The 26747-nt window shown below is 42.3% G+C and overlaps 2 protein-coding genes across 4 annotated transcripts in view; both read left to right on the top strand.

Moving 5' to 3' along the window:
- Positions 1–14222, top strand: part of apoba (apolipoprotein Ba) — a 49695-nt gene extending 35473 nt beyond the window's left edge. The window contains exons 25-29 of the mRNA XM_061744444.1: positions 1561–9129; positions 9225–9336; positions 11581–11619; positions 11723–11909; positions 12926–14222. Coding sequence (XP_061600428.1) covers positions 1561–9129; positions 9225–9336; positions 11581–11619; positions 11723–11909; positions 12926–14119 — 9101 coding nt within the window. The 3' untranslated portion in view covers positions 14120–14222. The remainder of the gene's footprint in view (positions 1–1560; positions 9130–9224; positions 9337–11580; positions 11620–11722; positions 11910–12925) is intronic.
- Positions 14223–20961: 6739 nt separating this feature from the next.
- Positions 20962–26747, top strand: part of LOC133462084 (peroxidasin) — a 137359-nt gene continuing 131573 nt past the window's right edge. For all 3 annotated transcript variants that reach the window (XM_061743206.1, XM_061743205.1, XM_061743204.1), the window contains exon 1: positions 20962–21357. In XM_061743206.1, coding sequence (XP_061599190.1) covers positions 21173–21357 — 185 coding nt within the window. In that variant the 5' untranslated portion in view covers positions 20962–21172. The remainder of the gene's footprint in view (positions 21358–26747) is intronic.

The following is a 26747-nucleotide window of genomic DNA, read 5'->3' as shown; positions in this document are numbered from 1 at the left end:
TGGAAATTGCCCCGTGGCACTCACGGGCAGCAACGGCGTGCTGCCACTCACTCGCTTTATTTTATACTATTTATATACTTTTCCTACTTTTACTGTGACCACCAAATAATGTCGTTTTCCTGGCCTCCACCTCATCCACAACATCTCCATCTCAGTCTCCGTGAAATTCAGTGGCACGGTGGCTCGACACGTCTCATTCATTCTGACGCCCAAACAGGCTGCAGGAAGCCGCTGCGCATGCTCAGTATATGCAAATACTACTTTGCATTGCCCATTTATGGTATGAAGTGGGCGTGTAGAGGGCGGGATATGAGCCGAATTCAGCTGCGCAACCTTCCAGCTGGACTGTGATTTATAAAGTGAACATTGCGTGCAAGTGTGCGTGCACAGGTTTTATAAATCCGGATTTTTTTTTTGCGTCCGCCATTTTCGGCTTTTGGCTTTACGTGCACTTTTAGTATGAATCCTACGCACTCTTTTATAAATGAGGCCCCAGAGCTATGTGTGTGTGTGAGAGATAATCTTATTACACTAGGTATTAGTATTAAACAGATTCAACCTCAGACAAACAACAAGGTTAACTTTTTCACTATCCACAGTTCTGTTCACTGTGGACAACCTGCCAACCAGGTCCAGGTTACTCCAAAACCTTGATTCTTTTATTCTTAATCATTGTGATGTAGATTTTCTGCTGTGTTTGGGATCATTTCCTGTCACATGGACCAGTTTCAGCCAAGCTTTAGCTGTCACATGGAAGTCCTCACCTCTAGTGCTAGAATACTCTACAGAGGAATTCATGATCCCCTCGATGACCGACAGGTGTCCAGGTCCAGAGCATCATCCCTCCACCACCGTGCTTGACAGTGGGTCTGAGGTGTTTCTGCTGAAACGCTGTTTGGTTTTCTCCAAATATGGTTCTGGCTATTAAGACCAAACATCTCCACTTTGGTCTCATCTGTCAGAGACAGAGGACAGAGACAGAGGACTTTGTCTGCTGGTTTGGTTAGATGTTTTGTGCCAGTTTTGTGAACCTCAGTTCTGCTTCCATGTTGTTTTTAGAAAAAAAAAAGGTTTTCTCCTGCAAACTCTTCCAAACCAATCATATTTGCTCACTCCTCTTAACTGTGCTCTGATAGACTTCAGTGAGGCCTGGAGGCTCCGAGATGGAGCTCTTGGCTTTTGTTGTAATTCTCTTAGGATTGTATGGTCTGATCTTGGGGGAAATTTACCGGAACATTCACTCCTAGGAAGATTAACAACTTTTTAATATTTTCCACTTGGGAATAATCGGTTTTACTGAAGATAATTTTTGGCTTTGGCTTCTTTGACTTCATTTTCGCTGAATAAATAACAGTACAGTGCTTAAAGTTTCTCATTGTTGTTGTTCATCTGAGGTTGATTTTTTTTCCAATGCAAAGACACACTGCGTTTGGATAACTTTTAACATTATTATACAAAAACAGAGGACTAAAAGAAGAAGTACTAACTGTTGTACATCTTTGTGATCTTTGCCTGTGTTTTTTTTTACAAAAGACATGTTTTCTCTCTTTATTTTTCAAGGTGCTGGGATGATTACAGGAAGATCTGATGACAGTATCAAGTATCTTCTAAACAGTTCCTTCAGCCACAGTCTCATAGATACAAGCTTCAGTCTTGTAGAAACCTTTAGGGTCACAGATAAATTGAATGCAAATGCAAACTACAAGCTGAAGGCCTTGAGTCCGTTAGGCCTTGATGCCTCCCTCTTATACTCTGCTCAGTCAATGTCCACTTTAGATTCAGAAGAAGTATCAGGAGATGGCACTGTGGACGGACTCATCCAGCTCGGTTGGTTCCACAGCAACGTTTCCTACACTCACAGCTACAACCTACGTCCTCTGGATCGACAGGGCAGAGGAGAATCCACCCTGCACTTTGACTCACCAATCATCCAGCTCCATAACACCATCCAGGGAAGTTATGCAAACTCAGAGCTAAACATCGTCTCCAGAACCAGCGCTCTGAGGGACATCTTCAAGCATGTGGCAGAACTCAAGTATAAAGATGGCAAAACGACCCTTAAGTGCAATGCTGCTGGCCAAGCCTTAGGCATATCCCTTACGAACAAAGTTGAGCTCGGCATATCTAGCCAAATGTCCCTCCTCAGAATTGAATCACAGGCACACGATAACACAAATAGAGTCTATTCACTCATAAGTGGATCTCTGGATCCAAACGGGATTGACGTGAACTCTGAGGCATCCCTTACCTGTTATTTAGGTTGTCTTTTACATAAGGCGTCTGTTAGAGTTGGAAGAGATGGACTAACCTTTAGTGGAACTAACAACCTTCAGTGTACCCCTGTGACGATGGAGAACATCTTCAATGGTGGCATAGACAGCAACGGAGCATCCCTGTCGTCCACCACCAAAACACTGGGACAGGAAGGCAGAGGAGAGCTGAGCATTAGCGGTAAAATCACCTCTGCAGAGGCCTCTTTACAAGGGGAGCTCAAGGGCCATGCATATGACGCAGCCACCACGAACAACGTGAATCTGGTTCTGAAGAGAGGAGCTCTGACTCTCACTGAGAACACGAAGGCAACGCTGTGGCAGATGAAAACAGAAACCAGCCACACACTAACTTTCACTCTGTGGACCTTCAACCTACACTCAAAAACAGACAACTTCATCTGTGATGACATTTACTACAAACAAACCACCAAGCTCGATGTGAAGCCATTTATCATGTCACTAGATATGACAAATGACCTCAGGCTTTATGAGCTCAGTTTGAACAAAAAAGGCCACATGAAGCTTGAACCAGTTAAGGTGGATATCAGTGGGATCGTAACGGGAGCTTATGGAGAAGAAAACAAACTTAAACATACACATGAACTCTCCTACGATGACATGGCTGGTTCATTTCAGTACAGCACATCTGGAAACATAATGGATACTCAGTTAAGTCACAGCTGTGAATTTCAATTTGCTGGATTTTCTTCAACATCAAAGTGTGAGGGGAGAATAAATTCTGAGCCTCTGCGCTTTGATGGCTACATTCGCACCATGGCGCTGCCTTTTAGCCTGAGTATTGACGGTCTCGTCAACAGTGACGGAGAAATACACCTCCACGGGAAACACACGGGACAGCTGTTCAGCAAGTTATTGGTCAAAGCTGCACCCCTCGCTTTGGCATGGTCCCATGACCACCAAGTATCAACCACACATACACTTCCAATCGGGAAGTCTTCCACCAGCATAGAAAACAAATGTGAAGGTCTGCTGTCTCCAATTGACCAATCTGTGGACTGGAAAATTACCTCCAAACTGAACAAGCACACTTACGAGCAGGTCATCGGGGTTTACAACAACCCTGAAAAGGTTGGCATTGAGTTTTCAGGAGTCATGCAAACAGACATCATCAGCAGACATGGTCGCTCTACGCCAGGACCAGAAAAAGTCACCATGGCTGGCTTCCTGAAATATGACAAGAACAGTGACTGTCACATCATTGAGATCCCATTCATCGAGAGCTTCCCTGTTGCCTTTGAGCAGCTCAAGGCCATTTTCGTTCGTGGCCTGGAGTCGCTCCAACAGTTCATTCAGAGTTTAAACGTTGATCAACTGATCACCAGCTTCAGAGATGGCTTACAGCAGCTACCCATGCAAGTGAAAAACCTCTTGCGCGATATGGACTTGGAAAACAAAGTGAACCTAGTAAAAGAAAAGCTTGATTATTTGATAAATGAGTTTGCTGTGACGATGGACGACTTGGAGCTCGCAATGACTAATCTCAGATGGAATTTGGAAAATATGATCGTAGAGATAGGGACCAAAATTCAAGAGTTCATCTTTGCAGCTGAAGAGTTTGTAAAGGCAGGACATCTCCACGACAAGATAACAGATATACTTGCATATATCAAAGATCAGCTCCAGGCTTTCGATGACAAATACAAGATTAGGCAGTCGTTTGTCAAGGCACTTGTTGTCATGGAGGACATCATTCGACAGATTGACCTACAGAAGCTTCGGTATAGCAGTACTGCATTCCTGCAGGAACTCGATTCCAGGTACGGAATCTTGGAGACAATCAGAGAGAAACTATCTGAGTTGAAACGGATCATTGAGGACTTTAACCTTAGCCGCTCTCTGGAAGACGTGAAGGACTTCCTTCTGTCCTTTGACTGGGCTTCTTACCTTGACCAGCTTTCGTACCAAATCCCAACCTCGGAGATCACAAGAATAATGGAATCCATGAATGATGTCGTCGTCAACTGGATCGATGAATATGAAATTCCCAACAAGCTGAATGCCGTGTATTCTTACTTTAAGGATCTCCTTTTAAAATATGATTTTGATGACATTTTGAAAGATTTAATGGACCAGACAGTAATTCTTGTCGAACAATTTCAAATTGAAGAGACCGTGCAGAAAGTGGTTGAGGCTCTGAAATCAATAAAAGTTGAATTTGTTTATAACAAAGTTATGGACTTCCTGTACAGCCTAACAGACTGGATCCGTGCCATTGATTTTAAAACATCCATTGATGACCTTAACAACCGTATCTCCTCAATACTGGTGTCAATGAAGGACTTTGATTACAGTGCATTTGTTGATGAGACAAACGTGAAAATCGCAGAGCTGACAAAATATCTCAATGACGAGATTAAAAAGTACGATATTGTGAAAAAGGTCGAGGCTGTCAGGGAGTTTTTTAGAGAGATCCAAAGCTCCATCTTTGCATATCTGGATGAACTCAAAAACACAAAGGTAGCTGACGCTCTGAGGAACCTGATGGACGTAATGGACACTGCATTTTACAATGACGTCAAGCTGAAAGTGCAGGAAATGCTTGAGGACATGAAACAAAGAATCGTAGACATGGACATCAGAGAGGAAATGCACGTCCATCTCCAGAGAGCAAGTGAATCCTACACTAACATGGTTACCTACATTTCTGCACAGTTTAACCAACTGATTGAGAACATCAGAAAAATGGCCAATGACAATGAGGTCATCAATCAGATGAAGCAAGCTGTAGAGGGTATTTTGGACCAGCTAAAAGCAGCCACGATTGAAATTCCCCCTTTCACTGTCCCGCTTACCGACCTTGAAATACCTGGATTCACAATCAACCTGAACAGACTACAGGACATCCGCATCCCAGATCAGATATCAGTTCCCAGTTTCACCATTCTCAACTCGTACACGATCCCTGCCTTCACCATAGCGTTAAATGAGATCAAAGCGAAGATAATTGCAATCATTGATGACATCAGAAACTTTAAGATCCAAACCCCTGACCCAGAGGACATTTTTGGTGACCTAAAAGTCCTCTACCTGTCTAACCTACCAGACCTAACACTTTCAGAGATAACTCTTACAGAAATAAAGGTTCCAGCTATCAGAATCCCCAAATTGAATCTTGAAAACTTTGAAATCACAATGCTTCCAATTCCAGCCATGGAATCACCCAAGATCCCCAGTGACATTTGTATTCCACTTTTTGGGAAACTCCAGGGAGAATTTAGCATCAACTCTCCACACTACAACTTTATAATTACAGGGAAACTTGAAAACTCAACGTCCTCGGTGAAAACCCCCCAGTTTAGAGCCTCTGTTACTTCCAGTGCCACATCACCCATTGAGCCTCTAGAATACACCTTTGAAGCCAATGCTCAGCTGGAAGCTCCCAGAATGAAGAAGCTGAGATTTACAGAAACGGTGAGGGCTACACATATGGCATTTTCCATCAATCACGAAGGATCTTTGATACTCACTGGCTCTTCTGCAGAGGTTTCTGCCAAGACCATCACCAAGGCTACAACCCAAATGTACACGGCAGACCTGGACAATAATGTGGCCCTTACATTAAAGAATGACATATCTGTAGTTAGTCACACAAACTATGACCACAACTTAGACATCCCATTAATTGATACTTCAAGCCAAGCATCACTTAAACAAAGCATAGTAGCAGTGATGGACTCTGGATCCATTAAGGTGACTGGCCAAACTACTGGTGATGGAAAATGGACCATTCAAGACTACTCTGATGAAGGCACACATAGGAGTATTGTTGAATTCAATGTTACTTTTAGCACTGCAAAGCTGACAGTTGAAGGAGAAACCGACTGTAAGGCCTTAAAAGCCAAACAAAAGCTGACTGTTGAATCTGTGAGCTTGAGCCACATCACTGTGCAAGGAAAATGTGAAACCATGGCCCCATTTGTCAAGAACAGTGTCCTGGTTTTAAACGGAGAGGCTCATGTTGGGGACTTGAAGGCTGCACTAACCGCCTCTCATGAGGCTGAATTCACTGAAAGTCTGACAGGAGCCATGTCCAATTCATTGGAATTCCTGGCCCATCCATTTGAGATTATCTTTGATGTTAAGAACAAAGTTAACTCCAAAATGTTCTTTCCCCTGAAACTCACGGGTAAGGCAGACTTTCAACATGATTATGGTTTTGTTCTAAACTCTGAGAAACAACGTGCCTCTTGGTTTGCTTTGGCAAGATTCAATCAGTACAAGTACAGCCACAACTTTGCAGCAGAAAACAATGAAAAGGATGTCTACTTCCACTCTTTTGTCAATGGAGAGTTTAACGTGGACTTTTTGACTGTTCCCCTCTCCATCCCAGAAATCTCCATCCCCTATGTTGATATGACAACCCCTGAATTAAGAGATTATTCTCTTTGGGAAGATGCTGGATTAAGATATTTGTTCCTCGACATACCCCGGCAGTCATTTGATATGAATTTGAAGATTCAGTACTACAAGAACCCTGATGTGCACACCTTTGAGTTGTACCTCGAACCAATTTACAATGTAATCAGTGACAATTTCCAAATCATCCAGGCTCAGTTTGAAGCACTGAGAGACAAGGCAGTTGTAAATCTAAAAGATTCATACAATGAAGCAAAGTCACAGTACATCAAACATAAAATTGACACTTCTGGTCTGCCTCCAAGAATCTTCAGAATCCCTGGATACACAATACCAGTACTGAACATTCAGGTCTCTGCTTTCAGGGCTGAGATGCCAGCTTTTAGCTACTTTGTTCCCAAGGAGGTCAGCACACCAAGCTTCAAAGTTCCAGCTCTTGGTTTCTCCGTGCCGTCGTACACCCTTGTGCTGCCGTCTCTGAGGTTACCTGCCATCTATGTTCCAGAAACCTTAAGTGAAATAAAGCTGCCCACTTTCACTCTACCAGCTGTCCAGGACAACATTATGATCCCAGCAATGGGCAACCTCACTTTTGACTTCTCCTTCAAGTCCGTTGATATTACTGTTGGTGCTTATGCAGGCCTCTACAATCAATCAGACATCGTTGCTCGGTTTGGTGCTTCCTCAGAGTGTGTGTTTGACATTTTGAATGGGAAAATTGATGGCACCACCAGTTTGACTAGGAAGAGGGGACTGAAACTGGCAACCGCAGTGTCACTGGAGCACAGTAAAATGGAAGCAAGCCATGAATGTTCAGTCAGTCTCACCAAGAGAAGTCTGGAGGGTTCTGTAGCCAATTCTGTAAAACTTAATCTACCATTCCTCCAACTGGAAATCAATCAGCAACTCACAGGAGACACCAAGACAAAGCCAAACCTTTCCTCAAAGAAAAGTCTGCAGTATAGGTTTAACATTCCTGTGATTGAGTCTTTGGGCAATGGAAACTTGGAGACGAGCTGGGAACTGGAAGCGCTCTCCTCTTTCATTTCAGTGGAGGCCTCTACCCAAGGCAAGTCAGATACAACGCTAATGAACAGTTTTAAATTTGTTAATGATCTGGAAAATAAAGCAAGTTTCTATCTGAACATTAATGGTATGCGGTCAACTTCGCGCACCTCCTTGAACTTGAACATTGACAAACTAGAGAAACTGAAACGTAGCTCCAGCAGCAGCATCTTCCTGTTTAATTTGGACAACAACATGGCTGTTCAACTCTCGCTACGACGTGTCTTTGCAAAATTCGACTACACCGGCATTAATAAACTTGACTTTATGTCTTTCCGCACCAATGGAAAGCATGTTGTTAGGGGAGAACTTGATTTTGTTCCCATAATGACCCTGAGAACTGGTCTAAGCACTGATGCCAGTCAGTTGAGTGATTTTGGAGAGACTGAGCTCATTCAGAACATCAACCTGGTCATTAGCTCAGAGAAGCAGTCCTTGGACTGGAACATAAAAGAACAGCTGGGATCTGTCATCCATACCTGTGATTTGTTTGTGTCCAATGATGAATCTGAAGCACGTGTGGAATTTATTGGATCGATGGAGGGTCACCTCGCAACCTTGAAGTCAATCAAGCTTCCTGTTTATCAGAAGAGCCTGTGGGATGTGCTTAAATTTGATGAGGTCACAAATACAAAGAATGCACAATTTGTTAACATCTCCTCTACTGTTGTATACACGAAGAGCATGGATGGCTATGATTACACCATACCATTTAAACTGTTTGGAAATGGTGTCACTTTAAGCATCCCTGAGATCAGGGTCACAGTGCCTTCTTGGGTAAGAGAAATTCCCCAGTCCATCAGGAACATAGACGTGCGTTTTGAAGATGTTGAGGTCCCAGATCATCTAACTCTTCCTCCTGCCATCTCAGTCCCAGCCTTCCATGTTCCCTTCACCAACTTGCATGTGGACACTTTTATAGTTGATCCAAAGAACCTTGAAATCCCTAAAGTGATCACCACCAAGCCGTTTGACATCATGCTGCCGGGACTTCCAGTGATGTCAGTGCCCAGTTATGACATTAACACAGACTATCTACAGGGTAAAACATCATTTGTGGTTTTCAACGTCCCACAGTATGATATCTCAGTGTCCTCTTTTACACTCCCCAAATCTTTCACCCTGGGAGAGCACACCATCAGCATGGATGAAATCACAAGTCAGATTTCAAATTTTGAGCTTCCAAATATTATTATCCCAGCGCAGAAGCTTGAAATTCCTGAAATGGACCTGTATCTGCCTTCAAGTGTGTTCATCCCAACTTTTGGTTCTCTCAGTGCCAGTCTAAAGGTTTCCTCACCCATTTATAATGTGTCAACAATTGCCAGTGCGGAGAAGAAGGACTCGGACCTCGTAACTATGCTGCATTCCCGTTGTTCATCAACCATGGATTTCTTGGAATATGAACTTACTGGTAAGACTGCCATACTCTGTTTTAACTGACAAGTGAAGTGCTACACTAAAACATCACAACATATGTGATATTCTGTTCTGTTTGTGTTTCCTCAGCACAGGCAACCGTTAAATACGATAATGGAGCTATTAAAATGAATGGGTTGTGCCACTTGGTTCACCCTGATGTAGATGTCAACTGGCGACATGTTTTGGCACACCCACTAAGGCAAGTCTATGTTATGCATTTAGAAATTTAAATCATTACAAGAAACACTCCATCCAGCCACCCATCCAGTAATTACTGCTGATCTGAGTTTGGGCCATGGTCTTCCTAGGTACGTCTTCCAGCTCTTCAGCTGGGGATACCTTGGTGTCCTTCAGCCTGTTGAAATTTATATAATCTCTCCAGTGTGTCTTGGGTCTCCTCCATGTCCTCCTCCCAGTTGGACATGGCCGGGCCAAGAGAAGTGTCCTGGGAGGCATTTTAACCAGATCCCTGAACAATTTCAACTGAATCCTCTCAACTTGGGGGAGAAGCGACTCTACTCAGAGTCACTCTCTTATGACAGAACCCGTCAGCCTATTTCTAAGGAGCAGTCCATGCTTGTGAGTGCCTGGTGGATCGGTTTCACCACTGGGGTCTGGTTGGACTCAACCCGAAGGAGAGGAAGGTCAGGTGGGGGTGAGGTAGGGTTGTCAGCAGAAGGATTGGGCCTTGGGCTGAATTTGGCACATGATTCTGACATGAAATATGAATGGACTATAAAGTTATAAGATAGTCGGTCAGAAAATCCAATTACCATCTCAGTTATTTGTTCATCTTAACTGGGACCCATTGTAAGTCTTAACCTTGAAAATTTGGACATTAAGGGTACATTTTGGAAATATGTATTACTTGTTTTGTTTTGTTGCTGACAAGAAACTGTTGTAAAAGATACATATATCCTCCTTTTTGTGCCCTTTTGCAAATCCCCCTCCAAAAAACCTTTGTCAGGGCCCCCACAGGTGATCGTCTTGTTTCTCGCAATTAAGCATATGTTTTATGATTGGATAGCCTTTCAGACACAATTCCCATTTATCTTGGCTATGAAGGGGCTCAGTTTCTTTCCCAAGGATACTTCGGCATGGGGCTGGGGAATGAATACAGCAACATTTCCAACTGGGGAGGGGTCTCATAGACTGTAAAAAGGAACTAGACAAATGCCCTGTGACTTTACTCATAGGTTACTCAAGAGTGCTTTTGAAACCTCTTTTCATCATAGCATGGAGCACTATGTTTGTAGGAAGTGACGTCACCTGGCCCTGGTCAATACAAAAATTAGGAAACTGGCAATACATCAACCTTACAATTTAGCTACTTTTAGTTTGACTGCAGAGTTGAAACGAGGACTAGTAGACTTCCGCTGGGACTTGAGGTCACTTAGTTGCTCCTGTATGGCCTGGCTGCCGGTGAAACACCATGCATCGCTGCCCGTCGGTTACTGGTCTAGGTGAAAGGGTCCTGAAATTCTTGGAGGGGAATGTTTTTCAACCAGAATCCAGCTGCTACAACAGGTAGAAGCTGTTGAGCTAGTCCTGCTGACATCCTCTGGTTAGCCTAGTAGCCTTCAAACAGGGAGGAAAACAGCTGCTTTACCAACTGTCTCTTCGTATAGTTTACAGCACAAGTCATATAATCTTTAAAATGACAATGATTATGTTCTTTAAGGTCTTCACTGCCCAAAAATCATGTCAATACTATGTGAAGTAGCAAAAGTTACGACAGTGAGCTATTAACCAGCTGTCAATCAAGAGACCACACCTCCAAATATGCAGACATATGTGGTTTTAGATCATTGTACCTGATGGGGTACTCACAAATTCATGGATGTCAACTCTAACTGAAGACCAAACATTTTTTTATTTTTGTCAGTGCTTCTTGACCTCCATGTTTGCAGCAAGAATAAATATATTTACAGTCTGGTTCACAAACAGTTTTGTTCTCTTTAGTTAGATTCCACATCCAACAACTTTATGTGGGGAAACTGTTTTTATCTACCCACCATCTGCTGGTCTTTATTCCAGCTCTGGCAGCACTCGCTTCAGAAGCAACATCTGAAGTATGAATGTTTGGACAGGTTTGATGCCAATGAATATTACTTATTGTCATAAGCCAGCATAAACTCAGCCATCCAACCTAAAGTAGGTAACTTCCAGTAAGTGAACTAAGGTGGGAGTGTTCCACATGGCTTCCAGCCCTGCTCAATCTGACTATTTGCTCATTTTTGGATCCACAGTGTGGTTCCAAATATGGTACCAAGCAGGAAGATGAAAAGAAGCTTTAAAAACACTTTGTTTTTTTTACACATAAAAATATCTTCTGGACACAGTATCAGCTAAAAACCTGCCTTTTATTGTAGCTGGCCTGTTGTGGAGTTATGATGGTCTTGTAGGATAAAAGTTTATATTTATTTCTCATTTGTTCCTTCAGAGCAAAACGTCAAATCCCTCGAGGAGACTTTGTGATTCAGTAAGTCTTATCAAAAAAACGTATTTTCAGCTATATTTGGAGCAATTTACCTAATTTACATTAAGAAAATATCTGTTTTAATGAGAGTTTCTTTTTTCTTCAGGGACTCTGTTCATACTCTCAATGTTGACATTGTCAGCCGAACATTTGCCGACGGCAGCTTCCGCTTTGCTTCCCGCAAAGACGGCATCACTGCGTCCATGTCGTCTCCATCAGCTGGTTTCCTTGGACTGCAGCTTCAGCGGAGGTCTCCATCGCAGCTGTATGGGAAAGTGTTCAGCCGCTACCTGGTAAAGTGCTCTTCGAGAAACTTAAACCATGGCTGCATCCGAAATTGCATACTTCCACCCTAATGAGTATGCAAAAAGCGTATGCGAGATTGTGCGTCTGAAACATTAGTACGTACTCAATAGTATGCTCTATCCATACTCATTCTGGAGAAATGTATTAGTATGGATTGATGGACACTAGCCGAGCAGAAACTTCCCACAATGCAATGCAGCGGTGTTTGGTTGCTAAGTGCTGCGCAGATACGTCATAATTATAATATTAAGTATAATAATATTATTATATAATATTAATATTATAATATTCGTATATAATAATATAATATAATGTCATCTTGTTTCGGCCAGGATAGACGAGAAATAGTGGAGCGGAGCGCTGCTACTGCTGCTGCGACACGTCACTTCCTCCCAACGGCAGGAAGTGACGTGTGCGCTCTTAATAGTACGTCCGAATTAATGCACACTACTGATAATTACTCAAAAGTAAGGCATTTCGAGCGCACCGCATATGAAGTAGTTTCAGATAAAAGTAGTTTTAGTGTCAATGCGAACTACCGTTGGAATTGACAAAGAATGGGCAAAAAAACTAACAATAACAACAGGTCTTAGAGGATATAGAGATATTTCAAACTGAAAAAACAATTTTCACCTGTTTCAAGTAGATTTTCACTTAAAATAAGTGGAAAAATCTGCCAGTGGAACAAGGTTTTTTTGCTTGTAATGAGAAGATAAATCTTGTCCCACTGGCAGATTTTTCTATTTATTTCAAGTGAACATTTACTTGAAACAGGTGAAAATTGTCAAATAACAAGTTATTTTTCTGGTAATGACTCTTGTTTTAAGTGTAATGAGATTTTTTTTGACTAAAAATGAGACATTTTAACTAGAAATAAGACTAATATTCCTGGTAAGATTTTGAGTTTTTGCAGTGTGTTTTTACATGAAAGTTGATACGGATGGATTGATGCTTCATGTTTTACAACAGTTTTTTTTTCCTTTGTTTCCTCCCTCCTCACCAGTCCACTCCTGAGAAGGACACTAATGTGCTCACCGTGAGATCCTCACTAAAAAACTCTCAGAAGCTGGCCTTCCAGACGACGTGGAACTGGGACTTCTTGGACGATGCGATGGAAGGCTTCAAGGGCAGGATTCCTGCGATGACCGAAGCCGTGCTTGAGTTGATCAACAAGTACCACACCTCCCACTTTGGCTTCGATCTGAAGCGTGGAGGCGTGAAGCTGAAGAGCGCCGTCTCTAACATGGTGGAGAAAGCCTCTCGGCAGATTCCCGTCACTGCAGTGCAGGATTTAATCCAGACCCTGGCCGATCAAGGAAAAGACATCTACAGGGAGGTTTCTGACCAGCTGATGTCCATGAATGTGCAGGATGTTGGACACAGGGTGGCCCGGGAGATTAAACTAGCCGTAAGACACACCCGGAACAGGATCCGACACTTCCTGGATGCACTGATCGAGTTCTTGAGTAAAATAAAGTTCACAGTTCCTGGATCGGAGGTGAAGCTCTCTATGGTGGAAATGTTCCAGAAAGCTCGTCAGTCTGCGGCAAGAGTCACAGAGAGGACAGTCCAACAGCTTTTCACCCTTCTCAAGAGCATTTCTGAGTCCATTAGGAACACCGAATTCATCAGAAACATCGAGTTCAACGTACCCGGAGCCGGTTATGTTAATGGAGAGAAGATCATGGATAAGTTGGAGGATTTTGCAGAATTTACATATCATCAACTCTCTCGCCCTGTGGAATGGGTGGAAAATTTGTTCTATGACCCAAATCATAATGTTTTCAAGTTAGTTGCTGAAAAAGTTGAGGATATTCTCACCTTTATAAAAGATAAAAGTGCAGACATCACCTCTAAGTTTGATGAAATTTATGCCGAGACTCTAGAGTCTTTGAGACAGAACGCTGAGGAAGTAAAGAGGCTCATGGGCGAGTACAAAGACCTCCTCAAACGGAGGATCCAGGAGGCGTATGACGCTCTGACCGTGGAGGAGGTTAACAGCCGTACCAGGGACTTTATCGGGATCCTGCAGGCAAACCTGTCCCAAGCTCTTCATGAAAGTGTAGATGTTGTGGAGAGGGTGTCCCAAAGCACGGCTCCCTACGTCAGAGTCAGCAAGGAAAAGGTAGACGTTGAAATCCCTCTACCCTTCTTCTGGAAGTCCTTCAACGAGTGGCCCACTCCGATGAGACGCTGAGCTGGAACGCTTCCATCGTTCCTGAACAGGTCTGAAATCACCGGTCTGTCTGGAAAAACAGGACTTTTCATTTGATGCCAATTAAAATGGTTACAAGGTGAGACAAATACAGGACTGTCTCAGAAAATAAGAATATTGTGATAAAGTTCTTTATTTTCTGTAATGCAATTAACAAAACAAAAATGTCATACATTCTGGATTCATTACAAATCAACAGAAATATTGCAAGCCTTTTATTATTTTAATATTGCTGATTATGGCTTACAGTTTAAGATTAAGATTCCCAGAATATTCTAATTTTTTTAGATAGGATATTTGAGTTTTCTTAAGCTGTAAGCCATGATCAGCAATATTAAAATAATAAAAGGCTTGCAATATTTCAGTTGATTTGTAATGAATCCAGAATCTACAGTATGACATTTTTGCATTACAGAAAATAAAGGACTTTATCACAATATTCTAATTTTACAGTTCTGTACTTCATATTTGCTGTCTTATAACCTGCCGAGTGTCACATGTCAGTTACTTTTGGTTGAAAGTGTTTAAATAAAGAAGTTTAAATAAAGAACACGAGTTTGTATTTGTTGTCTTGTTATTCTCTCACATCATCAGTAGATCAGAATGATTTTTATATCTAAGATATAATGAAAGACTCAAAATGCATGACCTTTCAGGGGAACGACTTGTAGAAATAGAAGTCATCCATAAGCACCAAGATCAGATATATTGTCATTTACAGATCGTTATCAGCTGAAAATATGAAAAGGGCAGTGTAATTTCATAATTACACTGAGCTTGTTCAAGCCAATAACTCAACAGACCCTTGCAGCGATGATATAAGTCACTAATCATGTTTATGTAGCAACAATCATCTCATCTTCAATGTGAGAAGGACAAAGGAGAGGATTGTGGGTTTTAGGAGAGCCAGGATTGAGTCAAATGATTTTTCCATCATGGGAGAAGTGGAGGTGATGGAGGAGGATAAATACTTCTGTGTTCACCTGGACAATAGACTGGACTGGAGATTCAACACTGATGCTGTTTATAAGGAAGGACAGAGAAGGCAAGTTTATTTGTGTAGTACACTTCAGAAACAAGGTGATTCAATGTGCTTCACAGAGACATTAAAAGATCACATAGTATAAATAAAAAGCATGACTTAAAACAAAAAAGAAAGAAAGAAGACCAATAGATAAAAACAGTAGTTAAAATATGATCACACTTTGAAAAGTACCAGTGCAGATTTGGAGCTTTATTCAGATGCAGATGAGAGCAGGTGAGTCTTCAACCTGGACTTAAATTCAGCTGCTTGTTTCAGCTGATCTGAGCTTTTCTGGGAGTTTGTTCCAGTCATAAGGCCCTTTCACACAGCCAGTTCGAGGCGGGAACGTTGCGCCTTTAAGCCGCCTCGCTGTTCTGTGTGAAAGTCACGGAGGCGGAATGGGGGGGCCAAGTGGCCCCACCAATAAGCCGGCAGCGGAGGTAGTCACAGAGCCGTCACAGAGCCGAAACGGGGTCTGTGTGAATGACACAGCCGGCATGCCGCTGACATGACGGTCGGACTGACGCTGTCGTCACGCCTCTGATTGCGGAACGCCGGCATGCTGTGTGAATTTACAGACGGGAGCGGCGTTATGCCGGCGTTGTATGGTTCTGTGTGAACCAACAAAGGCGGCGTATTGGCAGGACTTCTTTACACCAATATTGCGGAATCTCTGTGTGAAAGGGGCTATAGTCAGTCCTGTAGTTAGTACACCAGTTAGCCATTAGCCCCTTTCACACAGAGATTCCGCAATATTGGTGTAAAGAAGTCCTGCCAATACGCCGCCTTTGTTGGTTCACACAGAACCATACAACGCCGGCATAACGCCGCTCCCGTCTGTAAATTCACACAGCATGCCGGCGTTCCGCAATCAGAGGCGTGACGACAGCGTCAGTCCGACCGTCATGTCAGCGGCATGCCGGCTGTGTCATTCACACAGACCCCGTTTCGTCTCTGTGACGGCTCTGTGACTACCTCCGCTGCCGGCTTATTGGTGGGGCCACTTGGCCCCCCCATTCCGCCTCCGTGACTTTCACACAGAACAGCGAGGCGGCTTAAAGGCGCAACGTTCCCGCCTCGAACTGGCTGTGTGAAAGGGGCTATTGTGTCTGTGTCTCTCCTTTCTCTGTTCTTCCTTCTCTCTGTCTGTTTTCTCTTTTCCTGCTCTGCTCCCTAACCCTTATGATCCAGGTCCTGGTCCAGGTTTCTTCCCTCCTAAAGGGGAGTTTTTTCTTGCAACTGTTTGGCTTAAGGTTTTTTTCCCACTAGGGGAGTTTTTACCTGCCAGTGTTTATGTTTATGTAATAATTGCTCGGGGGGTCATGTTCGTCTCTGGAAAGATCCTAGAGAAAACCTCTGTTGTAATAGACGCAATAGATTCAGAAACAGAAACTGCTTACGTTTAAATGATTCATTAAATAAGACTGCGACCCCCCCCCCTACAACCTGTGTTTCCACCATAAACTGTGAAAACTGATTTCTGATGTTTGAGCCCTAACTGGTCGTTGTTTAAGCAAAGAGACCTGACTACTAATTACTCTCATCTGCACATCAACGTTGTTTCCACTAGATTAATAACGAGGTGCGTTTAGTCGGATGAAGACATCAGGCAGGTTAATCCTGACCTACATAATGTCTCCAAGGACCTATTCATTTATTTGGCTCGATGAACCAGTCAGAATCTACTTATATCTACATTCAAAACACACCTTATAATTATTGAGAAAATCGGTGAGGACAGCGCAAACAGCTCAGTTTATTTCAGTAATTAGTGGATGTTAGTCAACTAAATATTATATATTTGAGTGTTGAGGCTGAAGGTTGAATCCAAAAGTCTTGGGTAAAGAGTAACTACATCAGTCCTGTGTTCTGATCATTAATCCACTTGAGTGAAAACAGTTACTTTCAGATAAAGTCCTTTATTCCACTCGGGTTCAGAACCCACAGACACTTTTTTTGATTTAAAATAAATGCTGGTGAAAAAGGTTTGTTTGACTGAGATTGTATTTGTACGGAGCCCCTCTGGTGACATTTGAAAAAAATAAAATAATGCGTGGACACGCATTAATAACTCGTGGCCATTATTTTATTTTTTTCAAATGTCACCAGAGGGGCTCCGTATATTTGTCTAAAATTGAGACCAACTATAATCAGATGATTTACTAATTACACAGGAAATACTAACATACCATCACGAAGCCCACACTGGTATTTTTATGTTGTCATTTCTACATGATCCACCAGGTGGCAGCAAACTCAAATGTATAATAAAACAGACGTGGTTCAATGTGCTTTCATGTAAATGAGATGAAATGACTCCAGCCCTCCTTCCTGGACGGTCCAGCCACTGGCCATCTGTCAACTTACGACAATTACTTTTATTACATAAACAATGGCAGGTAATATATGGATTTAATTCTCAATACTCTCATTAAAACATTCATCAGGCGTACACTGACTGGCTACTTCATTAAAACCACAACTGAAGCGACTGGCTCAGATTTTCTTATTCAAAAGCACACGTTCAACAGGAAAACTGGACACTTTCAGGATCTGAGGGAATCTGATGATGGTCAAGATGAGTTCTCAACATGTCCAGAAGTACAAGGTTGAAGGCTATTCCCGGTGTGCAGCTCGTGGACAGAAATACACATTTGTCACTTTGGAATGGGGTGGTGGATGCAAGGAATTCAATTTTGTTATAAAGTAGATCACAATTTATTTTCCTACAGTAAGGTCCATTTACCCCTTTTTCTCTCCAATGACAATTCCCAACTGGTTTTAATTATATTATTAAAAATGAGAGAATTCACATTTGTGTTTTTCATTAAAATATGCATTTGTTTGTGCAAATATGTGCGTTTAAGCACAGTGCACGTATCTACCATGGAAACAAGCAGAAAGTCTGGTTTATTGGTGGAAACAAAGGCAAGTAAAGTAATTAGTAGTGTTTTTTCTCCACGGCAGACATGTTAATCATATTAATTTCAGAACACTTAAACAACTAGTTTTAGTGCTAGAATGTGAAAAGGATTTTGATAAGATAAAAGAAAATGTATTAAAAATGCTCAAACTTTAAGGGCTTTATTTTTGAAGATTCTCCTCTAAATGGTTCTGGATTTCTCTGGAAGCCAAAATATCTTCCTTCCTGCTTATTTTCATCAGAACTTTTGATTCTGATCAGCTGCATGCTCTTCAGGGGAATCTTAGGAAACCCTACGGATAAGAAATTGCAGTAATTTCATCTTTAAATGGAGAAAAAGCATGAAGTAGTTTTTGTGCATCAGTCGGAGCCAGAAAGCTCCTCAGGTGGGAGAAGCAGCTGTGGAAGTTGGTTTTCTGCTTCTTCCAGGCGTTGCAGATGTGTGGGGCTCCTGACGTCACCCGGTCAGCCTCAATTACAGTATTTGTGAGAAATAAAACCCGTCTTCGTTTCAAGCCAACTGCATCAGCAAACTTCAATGTTTCACTGTGAAGCACCTAAATTATGGCTCAGATCCCAATGTTTCTGTTTATCGTGCCACATTTCCTGAGTTTTCTCTCACACATTTGCAGACTTATAAAGTTAAACTTTCTGGAGGGCCTTCAAAGTCAGAATGTGATCTTTCTATTGAACATTTCCCAGTTTGTAAGGTCAGATATTCTACGTTTTACTTTCCAAGTAATGTTGTGTTTGATCAGCTAGCCTCAGCTTACTTTAATTTTCTAGCTCAACTTTAAGTTGAACTTCAGATTAATTTATAGATTAATGCATCTTTATGGATCATCTTAACTATTATCTGACTTAATTGAATTAACAGAAAATCCTTCTTTGTTTTAAGAAGTTTAGTACATGTGGAAGTGAAAAGCTTCCATGTTCTCTTTAGCAGCTTCTGAATGAGAAGTTTCCGTAACTATGAATGTGGAGTTATTTAGGTGGGAATGCCACTGAAGGGCCCCGAGTCCCCCAAAAGTTAGAATCAGCCCCCTGAATTAAACGTAATTCTTGCCATTGACCTGAGGCTGGTCTTTGTACGTTTTGACCGTATAGAAACATAATTCTCATCAGTTGTGTGAAATAAGACCTGGAAACAGGCATTGTGGCATAGAATTGTCAAATTGGTTTAATTCACCGTACAAATTTTTAGATTACTTTTGTAATACTGTATTTGACCCGGTCTTTGTACGTTTTGACCGTATAGAAACATAATTCTTGCCATTTTAAGAATGAGATGTACCTGCTTTTTAACAACTTGTGCTTTTTATTATTTTACCTCCTTTCTTATCATTTTATTTCATTGTATTTGTTATTTACTGTTTAATTGTGTCTTGCCGCTTTTAATGTTGATGTAAAGTACTTTGAATTACCTTGTGTTGAATTGTGCTATACAAATAAACTTGCCTTGCCTTAATGTAATTCACAGAAAATCCTTCTTTGTTTTAAGAAGTTTAGTACATGTGGAAGTGAAAAGCCCCCCCCCCCCCCCCCCCCCCCCCATGTTGTCTTTTGCAGCTTCTGAATGAGAAGTTTCTGTAACTATGAATGTTTTGGGTCATTTAGGTGGGAACCCCACTGAAGGGCCCGGCTCCCCCAGACACAGACAGTTTCTTCCCCCAGCTGTTGCTCTGATGAACTCTCATCACTTATATAGTCTCAGAGTAATCAATCACTGTGCAATAACAATCATAATAACAACCACAATCATATGCTGTAACAATGTACCTTTCAATAACCATGTCTACCCAGTACTCGAGTTGTAAAAACAAAATCAGGGGGGATGGTGGATTTTATCATATGGGGAGAGATAATTTGTGCTGATTACAAATAATATAATATATTACAAATAATAGCACTGACCAAAACACCTGCAGAAATACTGCAGGAATGACATAGCAGCAGTTAAATGCAGCCTTCTGTAAGCTTTAAATATCCACTGGGCTTACATCAAATACATCAAAACACAACAATAAAAAACAGTTTTCTGAACTTATCAATATGACTCTGTCCTTCACAGGATAAGTAAAATGGATCACTGCAAAAACTCAAAATCTTAACAAGAATATTTGTCCTATTTCTAGTTAAAAACATCTCATTACCCTTAAAATAAGATTCATCACTGGAAAAAACAACAATTTTCACCTGTTTCAAGTAGATTTTCACTTGAAATAAGTAGAAAAATCTGAAAAAAAGATTTTTTTGCTTGTAATAAGAAGGTAAATCTTGTCCCACTGGCAGATTTTCCTGCTTATTTCAAGTGACAATTGACTTGAAACAGGTGAAAATTGTCAAATAAGTTATTTTTCTGGTGTTATTTTTCTGGTGATGACTCTAGATGTTGAAATAGCAGTAATACCACATTCATTAATGAAATGACATAAGGGATGGAAAGGGGGGATGGCAGTTTTATAGGGGGGATGATTTGGACTGGATTTATTTCAGGGGGGGATGCCATCCCCCTCATCCCCCTCAACTCCAGTACTGTGTCTACCTCATACTGCTGCACCTTTCACTTTTTTTAAATTGTATATAGCCTATGTTAATAAGAGCTGTCATTTACCTATTTACTGTACAGTGAGCGAAAATAACCGAGTCAAATTCCATGTCTTGTTTGACCTGACTTGGCCAAATAAACATGATTTTAGAGTTAAAATCAGCCCCCTGAATTAAACCTTTGCTTAAATTCCTTTCAGAACACGACTAATGACATAATGTGGTTGTTTCTTGAAGAGGGGGGGCGCTATAACAAAGATGCAGCCTATACATTTTCTTAACCTACCAAGTTGGGCAGAAGTGTGAAATAAAGCACTGATTTGGCGAGTGCGCAAGGAGAAGTGGTGCGTGTCCATGAATGGGGGAGAAGCTGAGCTGGAAGTGGGGAGTTTTTCCAGAGGAACTTTGGGCTGGACCGTGCAGGGAGAGTGGAGAGAGTGGATCCCGGAGCCCGGACCCCGGACCCCCCTCCCCACCCCCTCCGTGCGTGTGTGTGGCTCTGCCCCGGCTCTGCGCTCCGGCTCCGTCTGTGTGAGCAGCAATGGCGCTGCGCTCTCTCCGGCTCCTTCCTCCTCCATGGCTGCTGCTGCTGCCGCTGCTGCTGCTCCGCGGAGCGCAGCTCGGCCTGGGCTGCCCCAGCCGCTGCCTCTGCTTCAGGACCACGGTCCGGTGTATGCACCTGAACCTGGAGACGGTGCCGGCCGTGTCCCCGCAGACCACCATCCTGTAAGTACAGCCCCGCTTTTCCCCCTGGAGGGGACCGAGGCGAGGGCCTCCACCAGCCGCCGCGCTGCGCCGCGGCACAGGCTGGTTTATGGTTCCGCGTCACACCGACGCAGAGGCTACGGCGTACGGTGCGCGGAGACGCGTACCCTACGGCGTAGCCTCTGCGTCGATTTAACGCAGAACCATAATTCAGGCTTTGGTTTGCGACCATCACTGCATTCTCCAGGGTTGAAGTTAACTTTTTCTGGATTTGCAGGGTGGGGGATTTCCTGTTTAAACAAAGGGCTGTGGGAATCTTCTTTTAAGCAGATGTTCCTAAATGCTGTAGGAAGTTTGCTCCAACTTGTGCACACCTGCCCAGTGGGTTTATCTGTGGATTGTGGAGGTCACTGGAGGTTTTTTAAGGTCATACGTGCTGGAGAAGTCAGCCATAAACAATGTAGAAGCTCCTCCAGTGAAGTTCCTGTTGCAGAGAGTTGAGGAAGGCGGCAAGAGCCCCTGTCAGCTTTTCCTCTGCAGATAATCAAATGGAGGGATTTGATTTCTTTCTCATGTTTGACTTGCTGGGAAAAGTTTGTTCACTCTTTTCAGCCCTTTTAATTTGACTCTTTTTCTGTTCGTGAGAAGTTTGAACACGCTGGATGTTGGTTTTTTTCTTCATCTGTGTTAAATGCCATGGCCAGTTTCACTGTCACTCACCTAGCATGGAGCAATACCACTTCTGACCACTTGGGGGCATAGAACTTTACTATGTCAACAAATACTGACAGTACTGTGGCAATGAGATGGGATAGTCCGGCACATCTTGTTATAACAGTCTTTCCTTTAACAAAGGGCTGTGGAAATCTCCTTTTAAGCAAATATTCCTAAATGTTGTAGGAAGTTTGCTCCAACTTGTGCACACCTGCCCAATGGGTTTATCTGTGGATTGTGGAGGTCACTGGAGGTTTTTTAAGGTCATACGTGCTGGAGAAGTCAGCCATAAACAATGTAGAAGCTCCTCAGTGAAGTTCCTGTTGCAGAGAGCTGAGGAAGGCGGCAAGAGCCCCTGTCAGCTTTTCCTCTGCAGATAATCAAATGGAGGGATTTGATTTCTTTCCCATGTTTGACTTGCTGGGAAATGTTGTTTGTTCACTCTGCATTATGACAGAGCCCTATTAATTTGACTCTTTTTCTATTAGTGAGAAGTTTGAACAAGCTGAATGTTGTTTTTTTTTCTTCATCTGTGTTAAATGCCATGGCCAGTTTCACTGTCACTCACCTAGCATGGAGCAATACCACTTCTGACCACTTGGGGGCATGGAACTTTGCTATGTTGACAAATATTGACAGTACTGTGGCAATGAGATGGGATGGTCCGGCACATCTAGTTATAACAGTCTTTCCTTTAACAAAGGGCTGTGGAGATCTCCTTTTAAGCAAATATTCCAAAATGCTGTAGGACGTTTGCTCCAACTTTGCACACCTGCCTAGTGGGGGTTTATCTGTGGATTGTGGAGGTCACTGGAGGTTTTTTAAGGTCATACGTGCTGGAGAAGTCAGCCATAAACAATGTAGAAGCTCCTCCAGTGAAGTTCCTGTTGCAGAGAGCTGAGGAAGGCGGCAAGAGCCCCTGTCAGCTTTTCCTCTGCAGATAATCAAATGGAGGGATTTAATTTGACTTGCTGGGAAATGTTGTTTGTTCACTCTGCATTATGACAGAGCCCTTTTTAATTTGACTCTTTTTCTGTTCATGAGAAACTGGGACACGCTGGATGTTGTTTTTCTTTCTTCATCTGTGTTAAATGCCATGGCCAGTTTCACTGTCACTCACCTAGCATGGAGCAATACCACTTCTGACCACTTGGGGGCATGGAACTTTGCTATGTCGACAAATACTGACAGTACTGTGGCAATGAGATGGGATGGTCCGGCACATCTTGTTATAACAGTGTTTCCTTTACCTGTGAAAGCGTCACTGTCCGTTTATGGTGAATAGAGACGTGTCTAGCGTGATGAAGTGAATTGAGAGTCCTGTGCGTCCTGTGCGTCCTGTGCGTTTCATTCCCCAACTTACTTGCAAGCATCAGCCTATCAAAATGCGGCTACACTGATAGTTCAAGCCAATTAAATGATACACGGGGCAGGAGAAATTCAAAGTATGTGGGTTATATGGGTAGAGAAAAAAAAGAAATTGATTAGTTGTTTGTGGTATAACAATAACAAGCACCACCCATTAAGTGTTAATGGGATACTTGTGTTGGAGCCATAGACTGTATATAACGAAGCATTGACCCATTGATTTCTGAAGACCGGTATTGAAGCCCATTTTTCTTTGTGGCGGGTCCAACCATGTTGTTCAGCAAGGTGACGTGAACATACCCACTGTATGTCCATTAAACCCGCCAAAATATCTGCAGAGTCTGCCATCAGACGTTTCAGCTTGGCCAACGGCCAATCAATCATATTACAAAGAGATGTATTGCTTGATATAAACTCTCCTGGCGGGGTACAAAAAATTCACCCACTGAGAGTTGTCATGGGTGTGAAATCAAATGATTGAGACCAAAATGTTTTTTTTTTTAAACAGGCTGTAAATATGTTTATTTCTGCCCTTAAGTTGGAATCAGTGGAGATTGCCGTAAAAACATACATGCATATATGCAGTTACAAGAGAGACAGCCGAGACGGGACCCCAAGGTGACGATTTTTGTCAACAGCTAGACGACACTTTCTAAGAGTTAAAGTGAAGATTCAGTTTGTGCTCTCTTCACGTAGACAATCCTACTTGACTCATGAGGGTCCAGCATTCCATCCTCAACTTTCTGAGTGTTAATGGTGCATCAGGTGGGTGCTTGCAGTGCACTGTGCAATGAAAGAAATGTCAGTGTCAACTAGGGGTGTAACAGTACACACATTCTTACCAAACCGTTTCTGTACAGGGCTGTCGGTACGGTGCAGATGTGTACCGATCCGAATACAATGTTTAACAGTAGCTTGTTTTGTGTGCAGAGCATACTTCAAATCGGAGTTCCCACCTGGACATACAGTATTAAGTGGCGGACTGGAAGTTTGTAGTCGGCACTGGATTCCCCCTGATATTTTTTTTTTATCCGCTAGCAGCCGTCATGGTTGATGTAAACAAGCAGCCGGAGCTTGAAGACTCTCCTGGGAACACTTCAGTTTCCCGGTGAAAAACAACAACGCAAAAGTGGATAAGACAACAGCAGTCTGCCAACATTGTTCACCAGCAAACTGGCATATTTCTGGCAACACCCCAAGCTTCAGAACACATTTGAAACGGCTCCAAGTGAATTTAAATATCGCTGCTGCGAGGAAAGAAACCAGCACGGTGTCAACACAGCTACGTTTGGCATTTAAACAGGCTTTTAAAGCTATAACTAATGCCACTGGTGTTTTTATAGCTCCGGATCTGCGACCATTAGGTGGGATTCCGGGTAGATTTTTGGGGCCGGGCCGGTTGGGTGTGTTTCCATTACCAGGAACAGCCCTGTAATGTGGCCTTCAGGAACCTTCATGGGACAAAAAACGGCCCTGTTGTAGGAGAGGGCTGTTTTTCAACCCAGAGGGGCTACTTGGTGGGTGGTCTCTGCTGATTCCGTATTCATGAAGTTCAGCCCTCTCACGTGAACTTAAATCATGTGACCACAAATCATTTGAGTATTCTGACCAGAGACATTTGATGCAGTTAGAGAACATGAAAAAAACCATGGTCCAAGGTTCTTGTGTGGTGCTACAGTGTCATGGAGACGTGTTGGCTGAAGGGGCCAAGGACAGGCCCCTGTTAGGGGTTTCTGTCCGCCAAATTTACCCAGAACTCCTGCTGGTGGAAACGCAACCATACTCAGTTGTTGAGAAGACATGTTTTATATTTTGTTTAATTTGAGAATATTTATTTATTGGAGGACTTGGTAACAGATTTAAGCAGTATTCTATTCTTATTCCTATTTTTCTATATATTTTTTTATGTTTCATTTTTATAAGAAAATGTATAAACCGTAGTTTGCAAAAGTTGAAAATTAAACGAAAAGCTATTTTTCTGTTTTGTTTTTTTCCCTTACTGTACCAAAAATGAACCGAACCATGACCTCAACGTGAGGTACGTACTCAACGGTGATTTTTGTGTACCGTTACACCCCTAGTGTCAATGTACCCTCAACAAAATGGTACATGTAAAGGACTGAAATCCATGACTTGAAACAGGCAACTGATGTTATAGTGAGCTCCTTTTGTAGTAGGAGCGTAGAAGTCGGAGAATCCTGTGTACCCCAACTCAGAATCCAACATGGCTGCTCCTTGCATCAATAATGTAAAAGCTAAGCTAAATTTACTGTGTCTAACAGTTCTGTCTAGATGCATTTACATTTAGTCAGATATACTCATCGTTTACTTTTTATCGACAAATGTGTTTGTGTGTTGTTTGGAAACAGCACTGTCATGAAATTGTATTGCTAGCAATTGTCAGCAGCAGCTCACCAGAAAGGCATATAGCCTATATTTTTCAATCTAATCATTTTAATGTAACATTCCTGCAAGTGTCCGTGTATTTTTCTGACTTTGCAACTGGAAGGCTGTCAGATTAAATGTGACGTCATTCCCAGTTCCAATTTATGAGGAAAATGTGACCTAAGAAAATCCCATAACCTCTTGAACCTCACTGGATTGTTATATTTTTATTTTTTGTATTTTAAATGTTAGCACTGTTTAGCTCTGAGGGTCCCCTATAGGTGTTGGAGTTAAGTTGCTTGACGCTATCTGATATTCAGTCTCTTCTTTTATTTTCTCCTCATTTCTTCAATTTTTAGTTTCCTCGTTTTCTTTTTTGAAGTCCACTGATTCTCTGTGAGCTAGCTTCATTTTTTAGCCATTGTTGATCGTTGTTGATGTGTGACTTGGCGCTGTAAGGCAATACGAAGCTGTCGCAAGAGATGACCTCAAGGGGAGTCTGAGGTTACTCCTTTTTCCCGAAGACCTTGACCATGTTTCCTAAAAATAGTTTAAATAATCCTTAAATAATTGGCTGACTGCCTGATTGGCCCTGACCAGTGCCAATTAGTGGTTGCTTAAATGGGCTGAAACTTTTTATTTTCCTTTTTGTATGTATTATTTGGAGAAATGTGAGAAGGGCAGAACAAATATCAGCTTAGAATACAGAGAAATCCTACTTTTTTATTTCTCCTACCAGTAAACCATGATATGGCCTAGAGCTTGGCCTCTGTTCACTCACTGTATCATGCGGCAAGTATTAGTTGCTCATTGAGGCTTTGGATATGCTCCTTTCATCAGTTGGGGGTCTGTGTAACTTAAAGTGACCCTTAAGTCTTATTAACAGTTGTTCTTTTATTGCCGTGAATAAATATTGTTTTTGTGGATGTGAAATCAATTTCACA

Source organism: Cololabis saira, chromosome 16, assembly GCF_033807715.1.
Source record: "Cololabis saira isolate AMF1-May2022 chromosome 16, fColSai1.1, whole genome shotgun sequence".
In the NCBI taxonomy this organism is placed as follows: domain Eukaryota; kingdom Metazoa; phylum Chordata; class Actinopteri; order Beloniformes; family Belonidae; genus Cololabis; species Cololabis saira.
Note: the sequence above shows the minus strand (reverse complement) of the source record. Positions and strands in the feature narration are given on the sequence as shown.